Source organism: Rosa chinensis, chromosome 5 (assembly GCF_002994745.2).
Source record: "Rosa chinensis cultivar Old Blush chromosome 5, RchiOBHm-V2, whole genome shotgun sequence".
Lineage (NCBI taxonomy): Eukaryota > Viridiplantae > Streptophyta > Magnoliopsida > Rosales > Rosaceae > Rosa > Rosa chinensis.
The window spans coordinates 43,854,463-43,872,140 of NC_037092.1; the positions used below are offsets into that span (position 1 = coordinate 43,854,463).

General features: G+C 37.4%; 2 protein-coding genes and 2 long non-coding RNA genes across 4 annotated transcripts; 1 reads left to right on the top strand and 3 right to left on the bottom strand.

Moving 5' to 3' along the window:
* Positions 1-5,105: 5,105 nt before the first annotated feature.
* On the bottom strand, positions 5,106-7,010 carry LOC112203902 (rust resistance kinase Lr10). The gene is made up of 4 exons (XM_040505870.1): positions 6,975-7,010; positions 6,414-6,597; positions 6,282-6,317; positions 5,106-6,174 (listed from the first exon to the last, which is right to left on the bottom strand). Exons 1-4 carry the CDS (start codon positions 7,008-7,010, stop codon positions 5,123-5,125), a joined length of 1,308 nt encoding a protein of 435 aa, XP_040361804.1. The 3' UTR covers positions 5,106-5,122.
* A 1,339-nt stretch (positions 7,011-8,349) lies between these two features.
* On the top strand, positions 8,350-10,953 carry LOC112167853 (rust resistance kinase Lr10). Its single transcript, XM_024304943.2, has 4 exons — positions 8,350-8,934; positions 9,272-9,342; positions 9,428-9,496; positions 9,687-10,953. Exons 1-4 carry the CDS (start codon positions 8,648-8,650, stop codon positions 10,835-10,837), a joined length of 1,578 nt encoding a protein of 525 aa, XP_024160711.1. The 5' UTR covers positions 8,350-8,647; the 3' UTR covers positions 10,838-10,953.
* Positions 10,954-11,409: 456 nt separating this feature from the next.
* On the bottom strand, positions 11,410-11,770 carry LOC121049534. Its single transcript, XR_005800660.1, has 2 exons — positions 11,683-11,770; positions 11,410-11,582 (listed from the first exon to the last, which is right to left on the bottom strand). It is a non-coding gene; the product is annotated as an uncharacterized LOC121049534 (long non-coding RNA).
* Positions 11,771-12,652: 882 nt separating this feature from the next.
* On the bottom strand, positions 12,653-15,084 carry LOC112201463. Its single transcript, XR_005800059.1, has 3 exons — positions 14,516-15,084; positions 14,109-14,222; positions 12,653-13,776 (listed from the first exon to the last, which is right to left on the bottom strand). It is a non-coding gene; the product is annotated as an uncharacterized LOC112201463 (long non-coding RNA).
* Positions 15,085-17,678: the final 2,594 nt, after the last annotated feature.

Sequence of the window (17,678 nt, forward strand, 5' to 3'; positions counted from 1 at the left end):
TAATCAAAAAGTAGATCTCCCAAATAATTGATTAGAAAATCCTCTTGAGGTCCTCATTAGAAACTCTCCTAACGAGAATTAAATTAGGTTAAAAGTTCGATTAGAGGACTATAAATGTAACATCACTGCCAAAAAAGCAAAATTGTCATATGAAAACTGCCATTTTGGGGTCGGATGTAAGCCCCTCCTACGGGGATAAAAGAAAAGACCATATCATTTTCATTTTATGTCTCGCAATTAGATCTACCTTCATGTGGTTATGAAAATGTCAAAGTCTTCCATTTTTGATAGTTGTTAAAGAAAAACTTGTTGGACGTTAATTACGGTGACAAATGACAAGTAGTCTTGTGGTGATAGCTGGCCGTGGTCGAAACTCTTATTCACTCCTGTTCATTCATTCCACTATTTACCGCGGGGACCATGGCACGTAAAATCATGTAATTCCATAGACTGGGTTTAGTAAACGAAAGATGTAGGGCAGCTAATGGTTTCGAAGTAATTAGGCTGCCCTCACTTACTCACTGTAGTGGGATGTGTTGGAGATTCCTTTTCGACCAAAGAAGTGTAACATAACTTGGTTCATTCTCGAAGTGGAACATTTTATTTGATTATAGGATGAGTCTGATTGGCTTGTAAGTAAATAGTGCTAGATTATTAGTTTGTATTTTCTAATTGGAAGTTAGGCTCAATGCCTACTCTTTATGGATGATTATGTCTCTAATTAAGTACTTAAGATCTCTTCAAAAAGAGAAATATTGTTGCTAATTGGTTAATCTTGCATAACCTTTTCTTTTATTTCTTTTGTAAAACTAATTTTACAACAGATGTTTTGGCACTTTATAGAAGCTTATAAGCTATTCTTGGGCATTTTCCCTGTGATGGCCACTATCTACAAGTCCATCATGTACAAAGTGTAGGTTCTTCTTTGTTTTCCTTCTTCTACTCGATCTTTCTAGCTGTGCATGAATACATGATTTGAGAGTTCAGTCTAATGAGTTCAAATATTTTTTAAAAAATAAAAATAAAAAAAGTAAAATAAAAACTCTTGTAGCCACAGCACTTCGTCTGGTAAGTTCTTCCACAAATGTGAATTTATGAAAAAAATAAAAAATAAAAAAAGGTCATGTTTTTCTTTTCGACTATTGCTGTTGTGATCATGATGGAGATATAAAGACCGTGTCATTCGGTTCTAGGCTTCTAGCTTAGACTTCATCATAGACTTACAGTCAAGGTCTCAAGTCTTCTATTGATGCCAATAGTTTGATTTATCTAGAAATTAATATTGACATCGAAATAGACAAGTTCCTGCACTATGGTAGCCGTGTTTGACAGATTCTACTTTAGGCAATTCATAAATGGACATATCCTCTAAAGTCTTAGACCCGTTTGTTAGTTAGAAAATCAAATCTGGAATGTGAAATAGTTTTTAATGGAATTGTCGTGTTTGGTTAAGTCATAAGTCTGGAAAGGAAAGTAAAATAAATGAGTTGACCGGAGTTCAATTCTATAAAAGAGACGGAATAGAAATACCATCTAGGGTGTGGTATTTCAAAAATGGAATTGAAAATTTACTTGTTTAGCTCCTCATAAAATCTAGTCAATTAATAATTCCTATCTCCACTCATTCATTTTTAATCTTCCATATTTAATTCGATTGGGCATTATTGGAAAATCATTAACAAATTAATTCTCTCAAACCATTTTCTAATCTCAAGTCTTGAATCCTTCGAAACACTAATCAATTCCATTCCATCCTTCAAAGGAAAACTAGTACAATTCCTTTGGACTCGGCTTCTCTGCAATAATAGGTAGTACTAGGATCTGCTTGGACTTCACTCCCAAGCTGACACGTCATTTATAAGAGATCCAATGGCCAGAAGTGAAAGATCTTCAAAACATACCATATACCACACATAGGATCTCTCTCTATATCTCTCTCTCCACGCCTTCTGTAACAGAACAACAGAAGTCCCAACTCCATCTCCGATCAATTCCTTCTCTGACTCAAAGTGAATTGGAGCCGAAATTGGACTCAGGTACCTTCCTTTATGTCGTTAATAAAACGACAAAACATGACCGAGATTGTCGGTCTCAAGCATATTCATTTATCGAAATCTATGACCGTGTCAAAGATCCAAATTCCTCGATGTCATATATTTGATGATGCCATTTCTGATATGGGCTTTTGCGGCTGCATCTGGAACATGGTAGATAATGGAGACAGCCAAAAAGGTGAGCGTGAGAATTGGGTTGTCAAAGGCTGATTTGGTGTGGTTGGTGTAAGATTTGTGTTTTGGAGTTTGTTAATTGTCTTCCATTGGATCTCTTATAAATGACGTGTCAGCTTGGGAGTGAAGTCCAAGCAGATCCTAGCACTGCTTATTATAGCAGAGAAGTCGAGTCCAATTCCTTTTCCCACCGTAACATTCCAGTCAACCAAACGGGGCATTACATTCAAGGTCTCAAGTCTTCTATTGATGCCAATAGTTTGATTTATCTAGAAATTAATATTGACATCGAAATAGACAAGTTCCTTGCACTATGGTAGCCGTGTTTGACAGATTCAACTTTAGGCAATTCATAAATGGACATATCCTCTAAAGTCATCTCTCGTACGTTCATTTACTAAATGTAGCATTCACTTATGCCCCACATATTAAGATTGAGTTTTGCTATTAGGAGATTCAGATTTTCTCATTTGACCTCTCTTGGTTTTGAATTATCAAATTACTTACCTATCTTAATATATATAAGCTTACGATTATGGACAACAAATCTATTGCAAAAATTATTTCTCTACACCTCCTAATTTATAAATGACATAAACCCTATTTTCATGTCTTCATCTAATTAATGCAATGATCACTTACTAAATTAAATATGCTAAACATGTACTTGAAAGTTTAACTTAAAAAAAATATAGAAAGAGTAGTTTTTACTGAAGAAATTACTCAATTTCAACATTCTCATTATATAGAACACTGATTAGTTAGGAATGCAATCGAAGTGGTGTTAGCTCAGTGGTTAGAGCGCCCACTACCTAAGATCGAGGTCATGAGTTCGAGTCACCATAGGGGTAGGAGTGAAATCCTTTGATCCTCTTTTTAAAATTAAAAAAAAATTAAAAAACCCACGAAGAACTATACTAAGTTACTAACATTTATCTGCATGAGAAATTTGCATTTTGACTCACGCCCTATGCACATAAGAGAAAAATACCTTGAACGCCTCAAGAATTTTGCATTAGGAATACCTTGAACTGTGTTTGCAAGGAATTAATAATTTTGTATCAGAAATTCAGAAATTAAAAGTCACAGAGGTTCAACAAAAATGCAGGTACGGCAAAAAAGAAGAAGAAGGAACATTTGTAAAGAAAAATTAATGAATGGAGTTATGATAAGTAAATCCACATCAAGTTTCTATTGGAGGTCCCAATAGAAACTCTCATTAAGATTTGTATAATTGTATGACAGTATGAGAGTGACTTTGGAAGAACAATTCTTAGGTTCACCCCTAGGGTGAACGAGCATATTCACCCCCACTGTCGATTAACATACTTTTACTTAATAAATTCATAATCCAACGGTCCATATCTCAAATAAGCCTTTAAAGATCATCTCTGCAAAAAATCAATCGAATCAGAAATCGTTTAATTATCTAATCGAATCAAACAAATAGATGGTTCTAACAACACTTACTACTATTATGATGAACCGTCCATGTATTTCATAGACACAAATAACTAAACGGTCTTCAATTTGATTGGTTTTTTACAGAGCTAATCTTTATGTTTCGTTATACAACATGAATGGTCGGATTAGAAAATTATAACGTTATTATGCCTTAATCGCAAGAGAGGGTGAATATGCTCATTCACCCAAGGGGTGAACCTAAGAATTGTTCACTGAGTGGAATGCCAAAAGATAATGATTCAAATTAGAAACTTGTAGAATTTGGCGTGAACAAAACAGAGTGCTTTTTGGAATTACCAAATCAATTAGAAGCACTTCCGAGAGAAGCACCGCAGAGATGTTCCGGTCAGACTTCATTTAGCTAAAAAAAGTACTACCAACTGTTTTTCAACCAAAAAAAAAAAACACTACTAACAAAAGTGATACCAAGCAAAAGCACTTCAATACTCCCAAATAGACCGAATTCTAAGATATATTCTAGTGTAACTAAGAGAATTTCTGGTACTATATGTTCGACCGCAACTCAAAATATATTGAATACTACAAATCCATGCATGAAATTTATTCAATAATTATAAGCAGTTTCTTAGTATGTGCTTAGGGCATTTGCCACCATAGGCCAAAGGCCAAATATATTTAGCCTACCAAAAATGGAATATTCCCTCTAAGATGTCCATTTGGCCTATTAACAAAAAACAGTGTTGCCACCGTAAGCCAAATTCTATAAATCAAAAATAAAATATCATCATCTCCAACGAAGGAAGTGATGCTAATCTGCCGGAATATTAGCTAAATTTAGTTTTTTTTTTATATGTATTTCAATAATTTTTAGTTTCATTGTTTTACTTTCTATTGTTTATGTTTTAGCACTTCGCACTCTAGTACTCTTTTTCCCAGCTCGGAATATATTTCCAGTATGGTTTTGACGAGGCTATTAATAAAATTAATCTATTTTACTTAAATAAAAACATATATGTGTGTGTATATCATAAAACTTGAAAATTACACACAAAAAAAAAAAATCTGAACATATCAAATATTAGGTTCATATTGAAGATCTCAACAAGATAATAACAATGGTATAATTTTTATATTCGGAAACATTATAAATAACACATTTATATAAGAAAATTATAATTTTATAAATGTATAAAACATAATATATAAAGAAATAAAATATAAAAATTAAATGGGACCTACCATTTAGCCTACCAAATGGGAAGCCAAATTTGGCTTATGAAATGTTAGCAGAGGCCATTTTTTTTTTTGAAGCTCGTGTACTAGCCTACCGTGGGAGAGAGAGATAGACTATAAATGGTGATATAGCCTACGGGGGCAGATGCTCTTACAGACGATACATCACTATAACAATCTTATTCTGTTAACACCTGAGCATGACTGGTTGCTCTTGCTGGCACATGAATTCTCATTCAACTCGAAGATGAAGTAGAGGTAAAAGGATTAGGAGGCATGGTCAGATTGTCACCTTCCCTTTCCAACATTTGAACTACTATTTTCATGGAAGGACGGTCTATTGGATACCATTGGATGCACCATAGACCCACAACCGCAAGTTTCTTAGCAATTTCAACATTTCCTTCGTCTCCAATATGGATGCGAAGGTCGTTCCCTTGTTCTAAGAGGTTATAGATCCATTCTGGGAAGTAGACCTGGCTGGTGGAGTCTTCCATGACTTTAAAATTCTTTCTGCCCCCAACCATTTCAAGAAGCAATGTTCCAAAACTATAGACATCTGCCTTATATGACACGTTACCAAAGTTCCTAGAGAAGACTTCTGGTGCAATATAGCCCATGGTTCCCCTCGCTGCGGTCATGGATACCGCGCTTTGATCCTTAGAGCACAACTTGGCTAAACCAAAATCGGAAACTTTTGGAGTGAAATCATGGTCTAGCAACACATTATGGGGTTTGATGTCAAAGTGGAGGATTTGTTGTTCACAACCTTGGTGAAGATATTCAATTCCTTTCGCTATACCTAAAGCAATATCTTGCAACTGATCCCAACCAAGGAACGAACTCTCATTATCTGCTGATGATAAGTAATTCTGGAGTGGACCGTTTGGTAAGAATTCATAAACAAGAGCTCGTATAAAGCCATCAGCACAGTAACCAACCAAGCGTACTACATTGACATGGTGGATTTGACCCATTGTGCCCACTTCATTAATAAAATCTTCCCCTTTCTCATTTGAATTGTTGAGGATTTTCACAGCAACAAGAAATTCAGAGGAAAGTTTACCTTTAAACACAGTTCCATATGCCCCTTGACCCAGCTTCTCCTTGAACTGCTCTGTTATCCTCTTAATATCTGCATAAGAATATCTGCTTGGCTTAAGAGCTCTGTAGTCATCCAAAAATCTTTTAATTCTCAGCTGATTTTCTTCTTCTCTTTTGACAGAGCTATAGACATAGTAGATTATTGTCCCCGTCACTATAAGAATAATAGAAACGGTGCAATAACCTGCAAAATATCACCTTCTGTGTAAGAACAAAAACATTCGAGCTAAAAACACAATACATGCACCAATTGAGAGAGAAAAAGAGGAAAAAGAACTTCTGGATTCTCACCTAATATCTTTATAGTTGGAGCTCCAAGTTTGTGACCTGTAAAATTTGTTTAGGTTGAATAAGGACTTGGGATGTTAAAGAAATGAACCAGAATTATCTATCTATCATTGATGTGTGAAGCATAAATGATACCTTTGGCTTTGGGTACATCCAAGCACTGAGTTTGAGGATCTGTCTGATTTGTGAATTCATTCTTCAGCTGACAACCCTTCTCTTCACAATGTTGACAGGATGGCGGTATGGACCAATGGAGATATATGCTTGAGAAACCATATTGGTCTCTAACTAATCCAAGAGCATCTTTGTAGTCATACACCTTGGTACAAGACACTAGGGGTATTTCATCAATAGAACAACGTGGCCCAAAAGCATAAATATGGTTGCCTGGATTACCATGGCAAGGGCTCAATCTTGCCAGACAATAATTGTTGGAATCTGTAATATATTGATCTCTCTCAGTTGATGGTGGGCAACTGAACAAGCTTGTATTGCCGACATATTTGAAGGTAGAAGAACCGTGGTAGAAAATGTCTCTGTCCAAGCAATCAAGTGCATGAGGTCTTGCTTCAATTGTCTATGATGTGTAATCAATCTCTATAACAGAGAGTTCAGATGATGACTCAAGCACTGTCCGAATGTCGTTGGTGCATGAAAGATCAAAGCCCGGGTAACCACAATGGAACGGTTGCCTACCTTTAAGTCGAAATGGGAACCGGATAGCTGGGCCATAGCTGCTACATCTTGTTTCTGTGCAATTTTCAAGACCTACTCCTCCACCATGCACAACATCTACTTCTACAAATATCAGGAGCAACCAGAACAACAAACTCATAGTCGGAAGCATTTCCAAAGATGAAACTGACTACTAGCTAGCTTCCTGCTTCTTTGTTTGAAACTCATAGCACAGTTAGGACTTTTTAGGAAGATATGGGCCCTACTCACCTTCGCAGAAATGATGCATGCATACATATAACAAGTGGCTCAGCATTGACTTGACTTGCACATCCCCAACGAAGATTGCACACCAGTCATCACTAGATCATTTTCTTCTTTCCAAATACCAATATATAGGCTCTTAATTAATAACATTCTCGTTCTTGTTCTCCTTCCCCTCCTTTATGATCATGTTTAGAACAGCAAGTCTCCTATTTGTTGTTCACACAGTTTCTCTTCTTTTTCTTCCGCTTTCAAGTCGTTCGCAAACATCCGGGGCTACTTCAGAATGTACTCCTTCTTGTGGCAACATTAAGATAAGCTCTCCATTTCGTTTACAAGGAGATCCTAGACACTGCGGCAACAAGAGCTATGAGTTATCTTGTGAGGCAGACAGTACCGGTCAATCTCATCAGGCCATATTATACTTGTATAAAGGAAAATATTACGTACAGGCAATCAATTACAATAACTACACAATCCGACTCGTGGATGCTGGTGTTCACAAGACCAAGGACAACTACTTCTCCAACCCAGTTTCCCCTTTAACTGCCTTCAACTTTAGTCCTTATATCAATTATCCCTACCTCTTACCCTACTACTATGCAGATAAAGGTTACCAGTATACAACGGGGCCTCTAATTTTCCTGAGCTGCAATAATCAAATGAATCATTCCGATCTCTTTGTTGAAACAGCTCCATGCATCAAGAATACCGGCATCCACTCTTCCTCTGATTCTTCCCTGTCCACAGTGTATTCTTATTTCATGCTTGGGCGCTTGGATGATGATGGCTACCCAGAAGATTTGAGTCCGGCTGATTTGGGGTTGTCCTGCAAAATAACACTCATGGCTCTTGTGTCCCCCCCTCCCACTCCCACTGACAAGTATAGCAAGTCGTGTCAAGGCATATATAAACAACTAGCATATGGCTTTGAACTCTCCTGGATTCGCTATGGATGTGCAAATAAAAAATGCGGACCAGATGAAAGCTGTAGGTTGAACTTAAACATGACCGGATTAGAGTGCCGCTCTGAAATTTTGCAAGAAAGTCCATTCACAAAAAACTCGGGACAATTTTATAAGTAATTTGCCTTTTATAGATGAAATTGTTTGCTATTACATATAGAAGTGAAGCAAAGATTTTTTTTTTTTCTTTTTCACCAATTACCCTCGATATGTGTGGTTTTGCTTGGGTTTTATGCCTCTTTTTTTATTTCTTTCCTGTTTTCTTGTTTTCTTCTTCAAAACGAAGGGATTGTTCCCTTTTGGTGTTTTCTTTGATGTACCCTCTTCAGCCCCAATTTTCCTATTACCAGATCTAGTTTTTCTCTCAGATCCGTTTCATTCCTTGGTTATCGCTGAAAACAGCGATTTTCTCTTATACCTTCCGCCGCGGTTTATGGTTTAAGCAGGATTTACCGGCTAGTGTACATGGGTCAATATATCCACAAGTCAACATCGGATTGTCTATCCTTTTCGGTAGATGTCCTTTGGATCCCTTTGTGGATCATCTCCGTTTTCTTTTCCTCTAGTTTTAGAGCTTCGTTGGCGGTGGAAGAGATTCTCCGTTCTGGAGGTGATCTGGAATTTCCTATTCTCTGTCTCTTGCACTCAGCTCTTTGGGTGTTCGATCGGGATGGTGACCGGCACCCCTCAAGTTTACCGGTCAAGTTTCTGCAGCTTCATCGCGGTGGCGCCGTCTACTGTGTGGCCATCGGGTTGTGTTTATTTGGGCCTTGCGGTCTTTCCTTTTGTTTGTTGGTTGGCCCTTGTTTTTGGGTTATAAATAAGTTCTCAGTTTGTTTGCAAATAAAAAAAAAAAATTAAGGAAGAACTATAAATGCAAACAAAGCTGGATGATTTGGAGAATAGTAACATATGCTCAGATCTAGACTTCCTAATGAACACCTGTTTAGATTTTTCTCTTCAACTGACATAATAAAAGAAAACAAATGCTGTATTAAATGTACTGAAGATGGTTATGCTTATATTGAATTATAATTTTTGACAAATTAAGTAAGCTAATGTCATTGCTTTCTTGTTTAATGATGACAGTTGGTTCACGATTATCATCGAGGACATCTCCATTATCATCAAAGTCATCCCAGGCTACATCCTATACCACGGTGAGCTTATAATATAAACTTTTGTCAAACTTTATTTCCATTTATCTCTAACTACCTTATGAATTTTTTCACATCGCTGTCGAAGTGCTTGGCCTGCGTATTAGTTTCTTCAAGGTTGACCAGTGGCTTCTGGTCTCTGTGGTCGTTGACTGCGGTAAGAGTCTCTTGTAGATCACTAAAAAGTAAACACATGAAAAAATTTCGTGAACCAATTAATAAAAATTGATGATTCTATGACAACGGATTTGGAGAGGAATAATATTTACCAAGGAAGATGTTAATAAGGTTGCAGCAATCACTAAATATATATCCTTCTCATGGATTACATTTTCTGAACCACACAGGAATATTCGCAGCAGCAAAACTTTCAATTGGCTTTCCATTTGTAATTGCAATACTAATATACAAATGGCGAAGGAGGCACTTGTCAATGTATGACAATATTGAAGACTTTCTGCAGAGTAACAGTAATCTCATGCCGGTAAGGTACTCTTACTCAGAAATCAAAAAGATGGCTAGCGGATTCAAGGACAAATTGGGTGAAGGAGGCTTTGGCACCGTGTACAAGGCAAAACTCCGCAGTGGTCGCCTTGTGGCCATCAAGATTTTGAGTAAGTCCAAAACTAATGGGCAAGATTTTATCAATGAGGTTGCTACTATCGGAAGGATTCACCATGTTAATGTGGTGCGACTTATAGGCTTCTGTGTTGACCGTTCAAACCGTGCACTTGTTTATGATTTCATGTCAAATGGCTCTCTTGACAAGTACATTTTTTCCCAGCAAGGTGCTATCTCCTTGAGCTGTGAGAAAATATTTGAGATTGCAGTTGGAGTGGCTCATGGAATTCAATATCTCCATCAAGGATGTGACATGCGAATTCTGCATTTTGACCTCAAGCCTCACAACATTCTTCTTGACGAGAATTTTACTGCCAAGGTTTCTGATTTTGGATTAGCAAGGCTATACCCATTGGATAAAAGCATTGTGTCTTTGACTGCAGCAAGAGGAACCATAGGATACATGGCTCCAGAGTTATTCTACAAAAACATTGGAGGTGTATCATACAAAGCGGATGTATATAGTTTTGGAATGTTAATGTTGGAAATGGCTGGTAGAAGGAAGAACTTGAATGCAGCCATAGATCATTCAAGCGAATTTAGCCAAATGTACTTTCCCACACGGGTTTCTGATCAATTGAATCAAGGGAAGGAGATCGAAATAGGAGATGCCACTGAAGATGAAATGAAAATCATAAAGAAGATGATCATAGTGGCACTGTGGTGCATACAAATGAAGCCTATTGAACGTCCTTCAATGAGCAAAGTAGTAGAAATGCTTGAAGGAGAAATTGAGAGCCTCCAAATACCTCCAAAGCCTTTCTTATATCCACAGCAAATACCAGAAGATGATGTTGAGGACAATTTAAGTACTACATGTGCATCAAGAATGACAGAATCTACAGAGATCATCAATTTGATTGCAGATGGAAATTAAGTGATTTTGTATATGTCAATATGTGATGTTAGGGCCATGAAATTTCTCTATAAATTTGATAGCTTAAAAACATTTTAAGTTTGAATTAATGTACGAATACAATTAAACTTGCTTTTGATTGCTGTCTTGAACTCCTGATATGCAAATACAATGTTTCAAAGTATGAGAAGTAAGATTTATTTGGTTCATTGCTTTGTGAATTATGAGAATTATAAAATATTTTGCCATTTCTTGGTATGCTTGAAAATGGGTTCACCTGAATGAGTAATGCTTTGCATAGGCAATTTTGGCTTGGAATGTACTACGAATTGGGAAGAAAATATTAGTTCAGTGACAAAAGGTGTGGCATATTAAGTCTGAGGTGTGTTTTGGGAGCTCACTGTTAGATTCCAATTACAGGGCATTGGTGATTTTGAGTGTGTAATATGAGAATCAAATCCTTACAAGATTTGTTTTGAGGTATCAAAATATCAAATGGTGTTTTAGGTTTTATTGCCATATGGCTGTCCTAAGCCTTTTAATGCCATGGAATACCGGTTTTGCAAAGATTCAGAAGCAGATAACACAATCTATTTTTATCCTAGTCATGGAAAACTAACAATGGAAACACAAAGAAACAATACTTGACACTGTAATTGCTTTGAAATGGCAATTCTACTTGCAGCAGTCAACATTGGCTTATGACCATCCAAGACTCCAAAGTTAAGTTCGGTAGTCTGAGTCTGCTTCTGATTTTTCTCCTTTTCTGCAATAAATCGAAATCTTATAGTGAACATGAGAGCATAGATGTAGAAACCGGAAAAACAAGGTAAGAACCAACTGAAGAGAGATTGCTTTTCACAAACCCATTCCAGTTCCACAATTTGGGCAGAAGGAACTGGATGGCAAACTTGGGGTCTCCTCATTTACCGCTGGTGCCCAACTGTTATCCACAATTTGGTAAGTTGGGCAATTATCTTTTATGTAGGGCTATAAACTTACAATCAAAGAATGGGACAATCCAAACTCGGATAGTCTTTTTACCCCACTTTTCAGTAGTATATTTGTCTTTTCTCTCACTTTATAATAATAAAAACAGTTGATATCAGAAATGGTCCTCAAACTGATATCCGGACTATTGTCATGCTAATGGAATGTTCTCTCTTTCGTTATATTTATCTGTAGAATTGCGATTATTTGCAACTGGGCAACACAGATTGTTCTTGTGGGTGCTGTTGAGGGCTAGCACATTGCCGGAGTACCTCTCGGAGCGTTCATTGACCCACTGCACCCAGGAGACAGCTTTGATCCATCAGAGCTTGCAGACAGTTGACCCTGAATAGTTTGCAAAGCTTGTGGTAAAGAGCTTGAGCTTGCAAAGTTTGGCATCTTTATGCAGGCCATTATAACCTTCTGATCTTCTCAAATGTCCATTTTGAATGAATAAGATTAGCATTTAACTGGTTCGTGATTAGTAAACCCCCCGCTTATGCCCGTCCCTAATAAGATGGCAATGAACAGCTCATGTACGAGCTAGCATTTGCAGTAGGGGTGGGTTCGGTTTCGAACGGTTCGGTTTTGAGCCTAAACCGAAAACCGAACCGAATTAGGACTCGGTTCGGTTCGGTTCGGTTTTGCGTTTGAAACCGAAAACCGAACCGACCCGATCGGTTCGGTTCGGTCCGGTCCAGTTCGGTTTTTTTTTTTTTTTTTTTTTTTTTTTTTTTTTAAGGAAAACAGATTTCTTACCACTTTTACCTCTTTAGACCAAAAACCTATTTTGTTGAATCTTCCCTAGTCTTTTTTTTTTTTACACAATTGCAGACTGTTAAGGCATAACTTATAACTAGTAGTAATTCAACACAAACCAACAACAGCCAGCAAAACCTAGATCCAAAATCTAGCAAAAATGATTATCTACAAGGACCAACATATATAGATTACAATTAATCAAATAGAATGCTTGAAAGTTAAAAATCCATTAACAGTCCACTTCATTGATCATATCTTAGAGCTCAGCCTTGGTTGGGTTCTGTCCCATTGCTGCTGAACCATAATCTATAAATAGAGTTAGCAAGGCCTGCATTACAACTTGCAAGATTACATCAGACTGAACTTGAGTGGATAATGAGTTGAGATTAGATAAGTTGAGCAAACTGATTGAATACTAAACAACTTACCAGTAACAAAAACGAAAACCATTAGTGCTTGCATCATTTTTCACCTGCAAAAGCCGAACAGATATACAAAGAAAAAGCCCAAATTAGCATAGATGTGTTTTTGCTTCAGATTCAGTACACTAAAGCAGTATCCTGTGGATCAATATTTGATGCAACTTTTTGAGGCATGAGGCTGCCTTTCTATCACAGTTTAGTTTATGAGTTAAAAGAACGTAATAGATTAGTAAAATATTATCTTTTTCCCTCCCCCCTCTTTCTGTCCTATTTTATTTTTCGTTAACATGGCATGCAAGATGTTACTTCATCTCTCTATGAGTACATTCACATTTTCTTTTTGTAGATATCTTTTTACTTTTGGCCAAAAGAAAATATGATTTCTTTTGAGCATTATGATCTGATGAATGATGATGCTAGATGAGATCTCACTATGATAAAATTTCTGCCTTGGAAAATGAACTTTGAATGCTAAATATGCTGGATGCTAAAATATCTGCCTTTGTTATTGAATCACGTACATTCCTTGATATCAATTTTTAACTTTGAAAGCATGCAGCCATATACCATCCATTAAATAAACAAGTCAAGATATAAATTACTGCATGTAGAGCACACTTAGAAAGAACTCAGACGAAATGTTAGTTAGTCGACCTGTAATGTGATCATGTATATTGCCTCCAGGACTTCAGCACGAATTTCAGGATCATCAACTGGTTCACGCTCAATTGAGAGAGCACTACTAAGCTCAAGTGGCATTTTTGATCTATCTTGCTGACTGTAAATCTAGGCACCATTCACCATATCAACAGGAGAGGAAACAAAAAGAAAAAATGAAGAGTAGCAGAAAGAAACAGAACTCTGTATATTTTAGTATTGCAACTCGTAAGCAGATAGAACTATAGAACGCTATCTACAACAAAATTTGTGAAGATTCTATAACTCTTTAAAAATAAAAGGCAGGAGACAAATGCGGGAGAGAATATTCATATGATGTGTTTTAGTAAATAAAGGATACTTTTCATCTAACGTTCTTGCACTAAAAAGTAAAGAATCCAGCATTCCTTAGCCTAATTGATAAGAAAGTTCTAAAGTCAAGAAGCAGGTGCTTATCTTACCTTGTTACCGGCAACAGGTAGAAGCAGAGCTGGCCAGAGAAACTCTAAAATCAAAAGCAAATTCTGCAGCTCACTCACAGCTTCAAAACAACAGTTACAAATAGTTCCAGAAACCTATAAGCAAACAATCATTGTACTAAAGAGGTTAGCAGTGTGTCTAACTACACTTCCTTAAACTAGATTGGCACTATTTTTGGCTGCTCAATCACAAACCACAGTAAGCTATCCTTGATAGATGAAGAATTTGAATCCATTAAGAAAGCCTAAAGCCACATGGTAAAGTAGAAATATAGAGCATGAATTTACAGATCAATAACAGTAAGCCAGTAATCGATTATAAAGCCACAAACTTTGGCCATATGTTCAACCACACAATAAGCAAATTAATCATAGAAAGCAAAACGTACCGGGGCTGCTTGATGTCTTCAGCAATATGGCTGGATCTGCAGCAAACACCTTCATCTCAGTTTTTACAAATTACAAAACTATTAATATCAATTAGAATCGAACAGAGGTAGAAAGATCTATAGATATATACAGATATAGAGATAGAGAGAGTACTTGAGAGAAAGGCTCTGGATCTGCAGAATATGAAGAAGAATAAAGGTGCGGGTAAAGCGACGGTCCCGCTCAGGTCCTCATTGTCAACTTGCCGCTGTGCTTGATGTTCTACACCTTGCGGTCGCGATCTAGCTCTTTGAGGGCCTAGATGACCGGAGTGGCGGCGGAGACCAGAGACGAAGAGAAAACTAAGAGGACTGACGATCCTTCCAGTCCTTGGCAATCTCCTTGATGATCTCGAATTCTCGATGACGAAGAGAAAACTGAGAAGATTATCGAAGAGAAGAAAGAGAGGCCGAGAGGCCAGAGAAGAAAGAGAGAGACTGAAATGATTAGGTCGAGAGAAGAAAAGAGAGGCGAGAGGAAATGAGGATTCGACTCGAGGAAGGGCGACTACAGCGAGGTAAGTTGGTCTCCAAACCCTAATAAAAAACGACGTCGTTTTGTAGTAAGTGAACAGTATTTCAGTTTTGCGGTTCGGTTCGGTTCGGTTCGGGCCGAAACCGAAAACCGAACCGAACAGATTCGGTGCGGTGCGGTTTTTTCATGTTCGGTGCTGTTTTTTTCTGCTGCGGTTCGGGTATCGGTGCGGTTTTTTTCGGTTTTCGGTTTCGCGAGCCCACCCCTAATTTGCAGAATGGTAGATCACCAATAATTGATTTCATCTCCACTCCAAGATTAGCAAGGGCGTCAGCCACTCAATTTTCTGGATTGACTAGCTCAAAAGTTCTCTCTCCTTGTTTCAAGTCTGTCGGTAGACTGGTAGTTGTAAACAGGTTACTTCAAGTGAAAATCTCAACTGGCAAAACGACAAGGAAAACCAGCCAAGAAAAACAATTTGTGCTTCTTTCCACAGCAGCATAGAGGATATCGATATTAGTTTAGTAGAGTACTCATTTATCTTATTGTAAACATAAATATACACGTATAGCTTTGTTTTTTTTTTTTTTTTTGCAAGTCAATCTTATCCAAAGAAAAACTACTCTGGTTGGACGGAGAAATAACTAGCCAAAACGAGTCAAACATAGATGTTTCAAACAGGTATTTCTGTCGTTGAGCAGCTATGTATCTAATTTCTACTATTCAGACTCCATAACAGACTAGTTGTCAAAAAAAAAAAAAAGACTCCATAACAGACTGACCTTTCCAGTTTCAACATCTGGACTTTAAGAATCAAATAACACTTACGGGCCGACAAGGTATATGAGTTCGACATTAGCACCCCCAGTGAGTTGACACGACGTAGAAGCCATACTTGAATTTAGATACCGCTTGCAATAAGCATTTAACAGGCAACACTAATCGTGGACACTAGGCCTCATCATATGGCCCTTGGGCCCTAAGCCCACCCGGCCCGTAGGGCCGAAGCCCGGCCCGGCCCTTCCATTAGGGCGGGCCGGCCCGACCCTTTTTATTTAGGGTAGGGTATGGGTCACACAAATAAAGCCCGGCCCTACCCTACGGCCCGGCCCGATTGAGCCCGTAAGGGCTAGGCCCGGCCCTAACCCGGCCCTAAAATTTATATTTTATTTTTGTTATTTTCTATTACATGTGTTATATGTATAAAAGTAATAAAACTATGGAAGTGTAGAAAATTATTTCAATCTACCATATTAGGAAATGAGTCTTTTAAATTGAGCCATATTTTGAGAAGAAAAAAATAATTTTTTTTAAAGAATTAACCGTTAATTCGGCAAAAACGCCGCCGTTTTAATATAATCTTATGGGTATTTCAATATTTACCAATAATTACTGTTAACTAATTAACTGTAATAATTACAAAGCTATTATTTCAAATTGGACAATATATTCATGTAATACCAATTTTGAAATAAATCAAGTAATCAACATAACTAAAAATAATCAATTGGTCGAGTTGAAACCTTTTTACCAATGTAATGTTAACTTCTTAATGAGCAAAATGGGGGACGAAATGGAATTTTTTAAAATGAACCGCTGGATGTTGTTTGCATATGAATATATGTTAGTGGTAGAAATTTCAACAATTTCCACATTCGGTTGGACCTCGATCTACCCGGTCAACTCAATACCCTAAATAGAACATAAAACAAATATGTTCTTAACCAGTCCTTGGCAATTCACTTTTTTCGATCTTTCAGCTCCCACACTCTCATGGGTAGGGGGTCTACTTATGGATGTCAAAATTCCGTAACGTTTGTCCGCGCATGGTGCCGCTCCCCTTAGGGAAGTTTGCTTGTGCAAAGCGTTGACCGCTCCATTAGGTGCCTTATTCACGGCGGATCGGCCTAATTTCTTTACACAATACCTATCACTATTGTATAAACATATAAGAATTTTCAGATTGATCGATTTTCATTTCAAAATTTTTGGATCGCACATAATCCTTATATGTCTTGTAATGTAGTATAACTAGTTTATTAGGCTTGTTACCCTCCATGAGCAAAATGAGGGACGAAATGGAATTTTTTAAAATGAACCGCTGGATGTTGTTTTCATATGAATATATGTTAGTGGTAGAAATTTCAACAATTTCCGCATTCGGTTGGACCTTGATCTACCCGGTCAACTCAATACCCTAAATAGAACATAAAACAAATATGCTCTTAACCGGTCCTTGGCAATTCACTTTTTTCGATCTTTCAACTCCCACACTCTCATGGGTAGGGGGTCTACTTATGGATGTCAAAGTTCCGCAACGTTTGTCCGCGCATGGTGCCACTCCCCTTAGGGAAATTTGCTTGTGCAAAGCGTTGACCGCTCCGTTAGGTGCCTTATTCACAGCGGATCGGCCTAATTTCTTTACACAATACCTATCACTATTGTATAAACATATAAGAATTTTCCGATTGATCGATTTTCATTTCAAAATTTTTGGATCGCACATAATCCTTATATGTCTTGTAATGTAGTATAACTAGTTTATTAGGCTTGTTACCCTCCATGAGCAAAATGGGGGACGAAATGGAATTTTTTTAAATGAACCGCTGGATGTTGTTTTCATATGAATATATGTTAGTGGTAGAAATT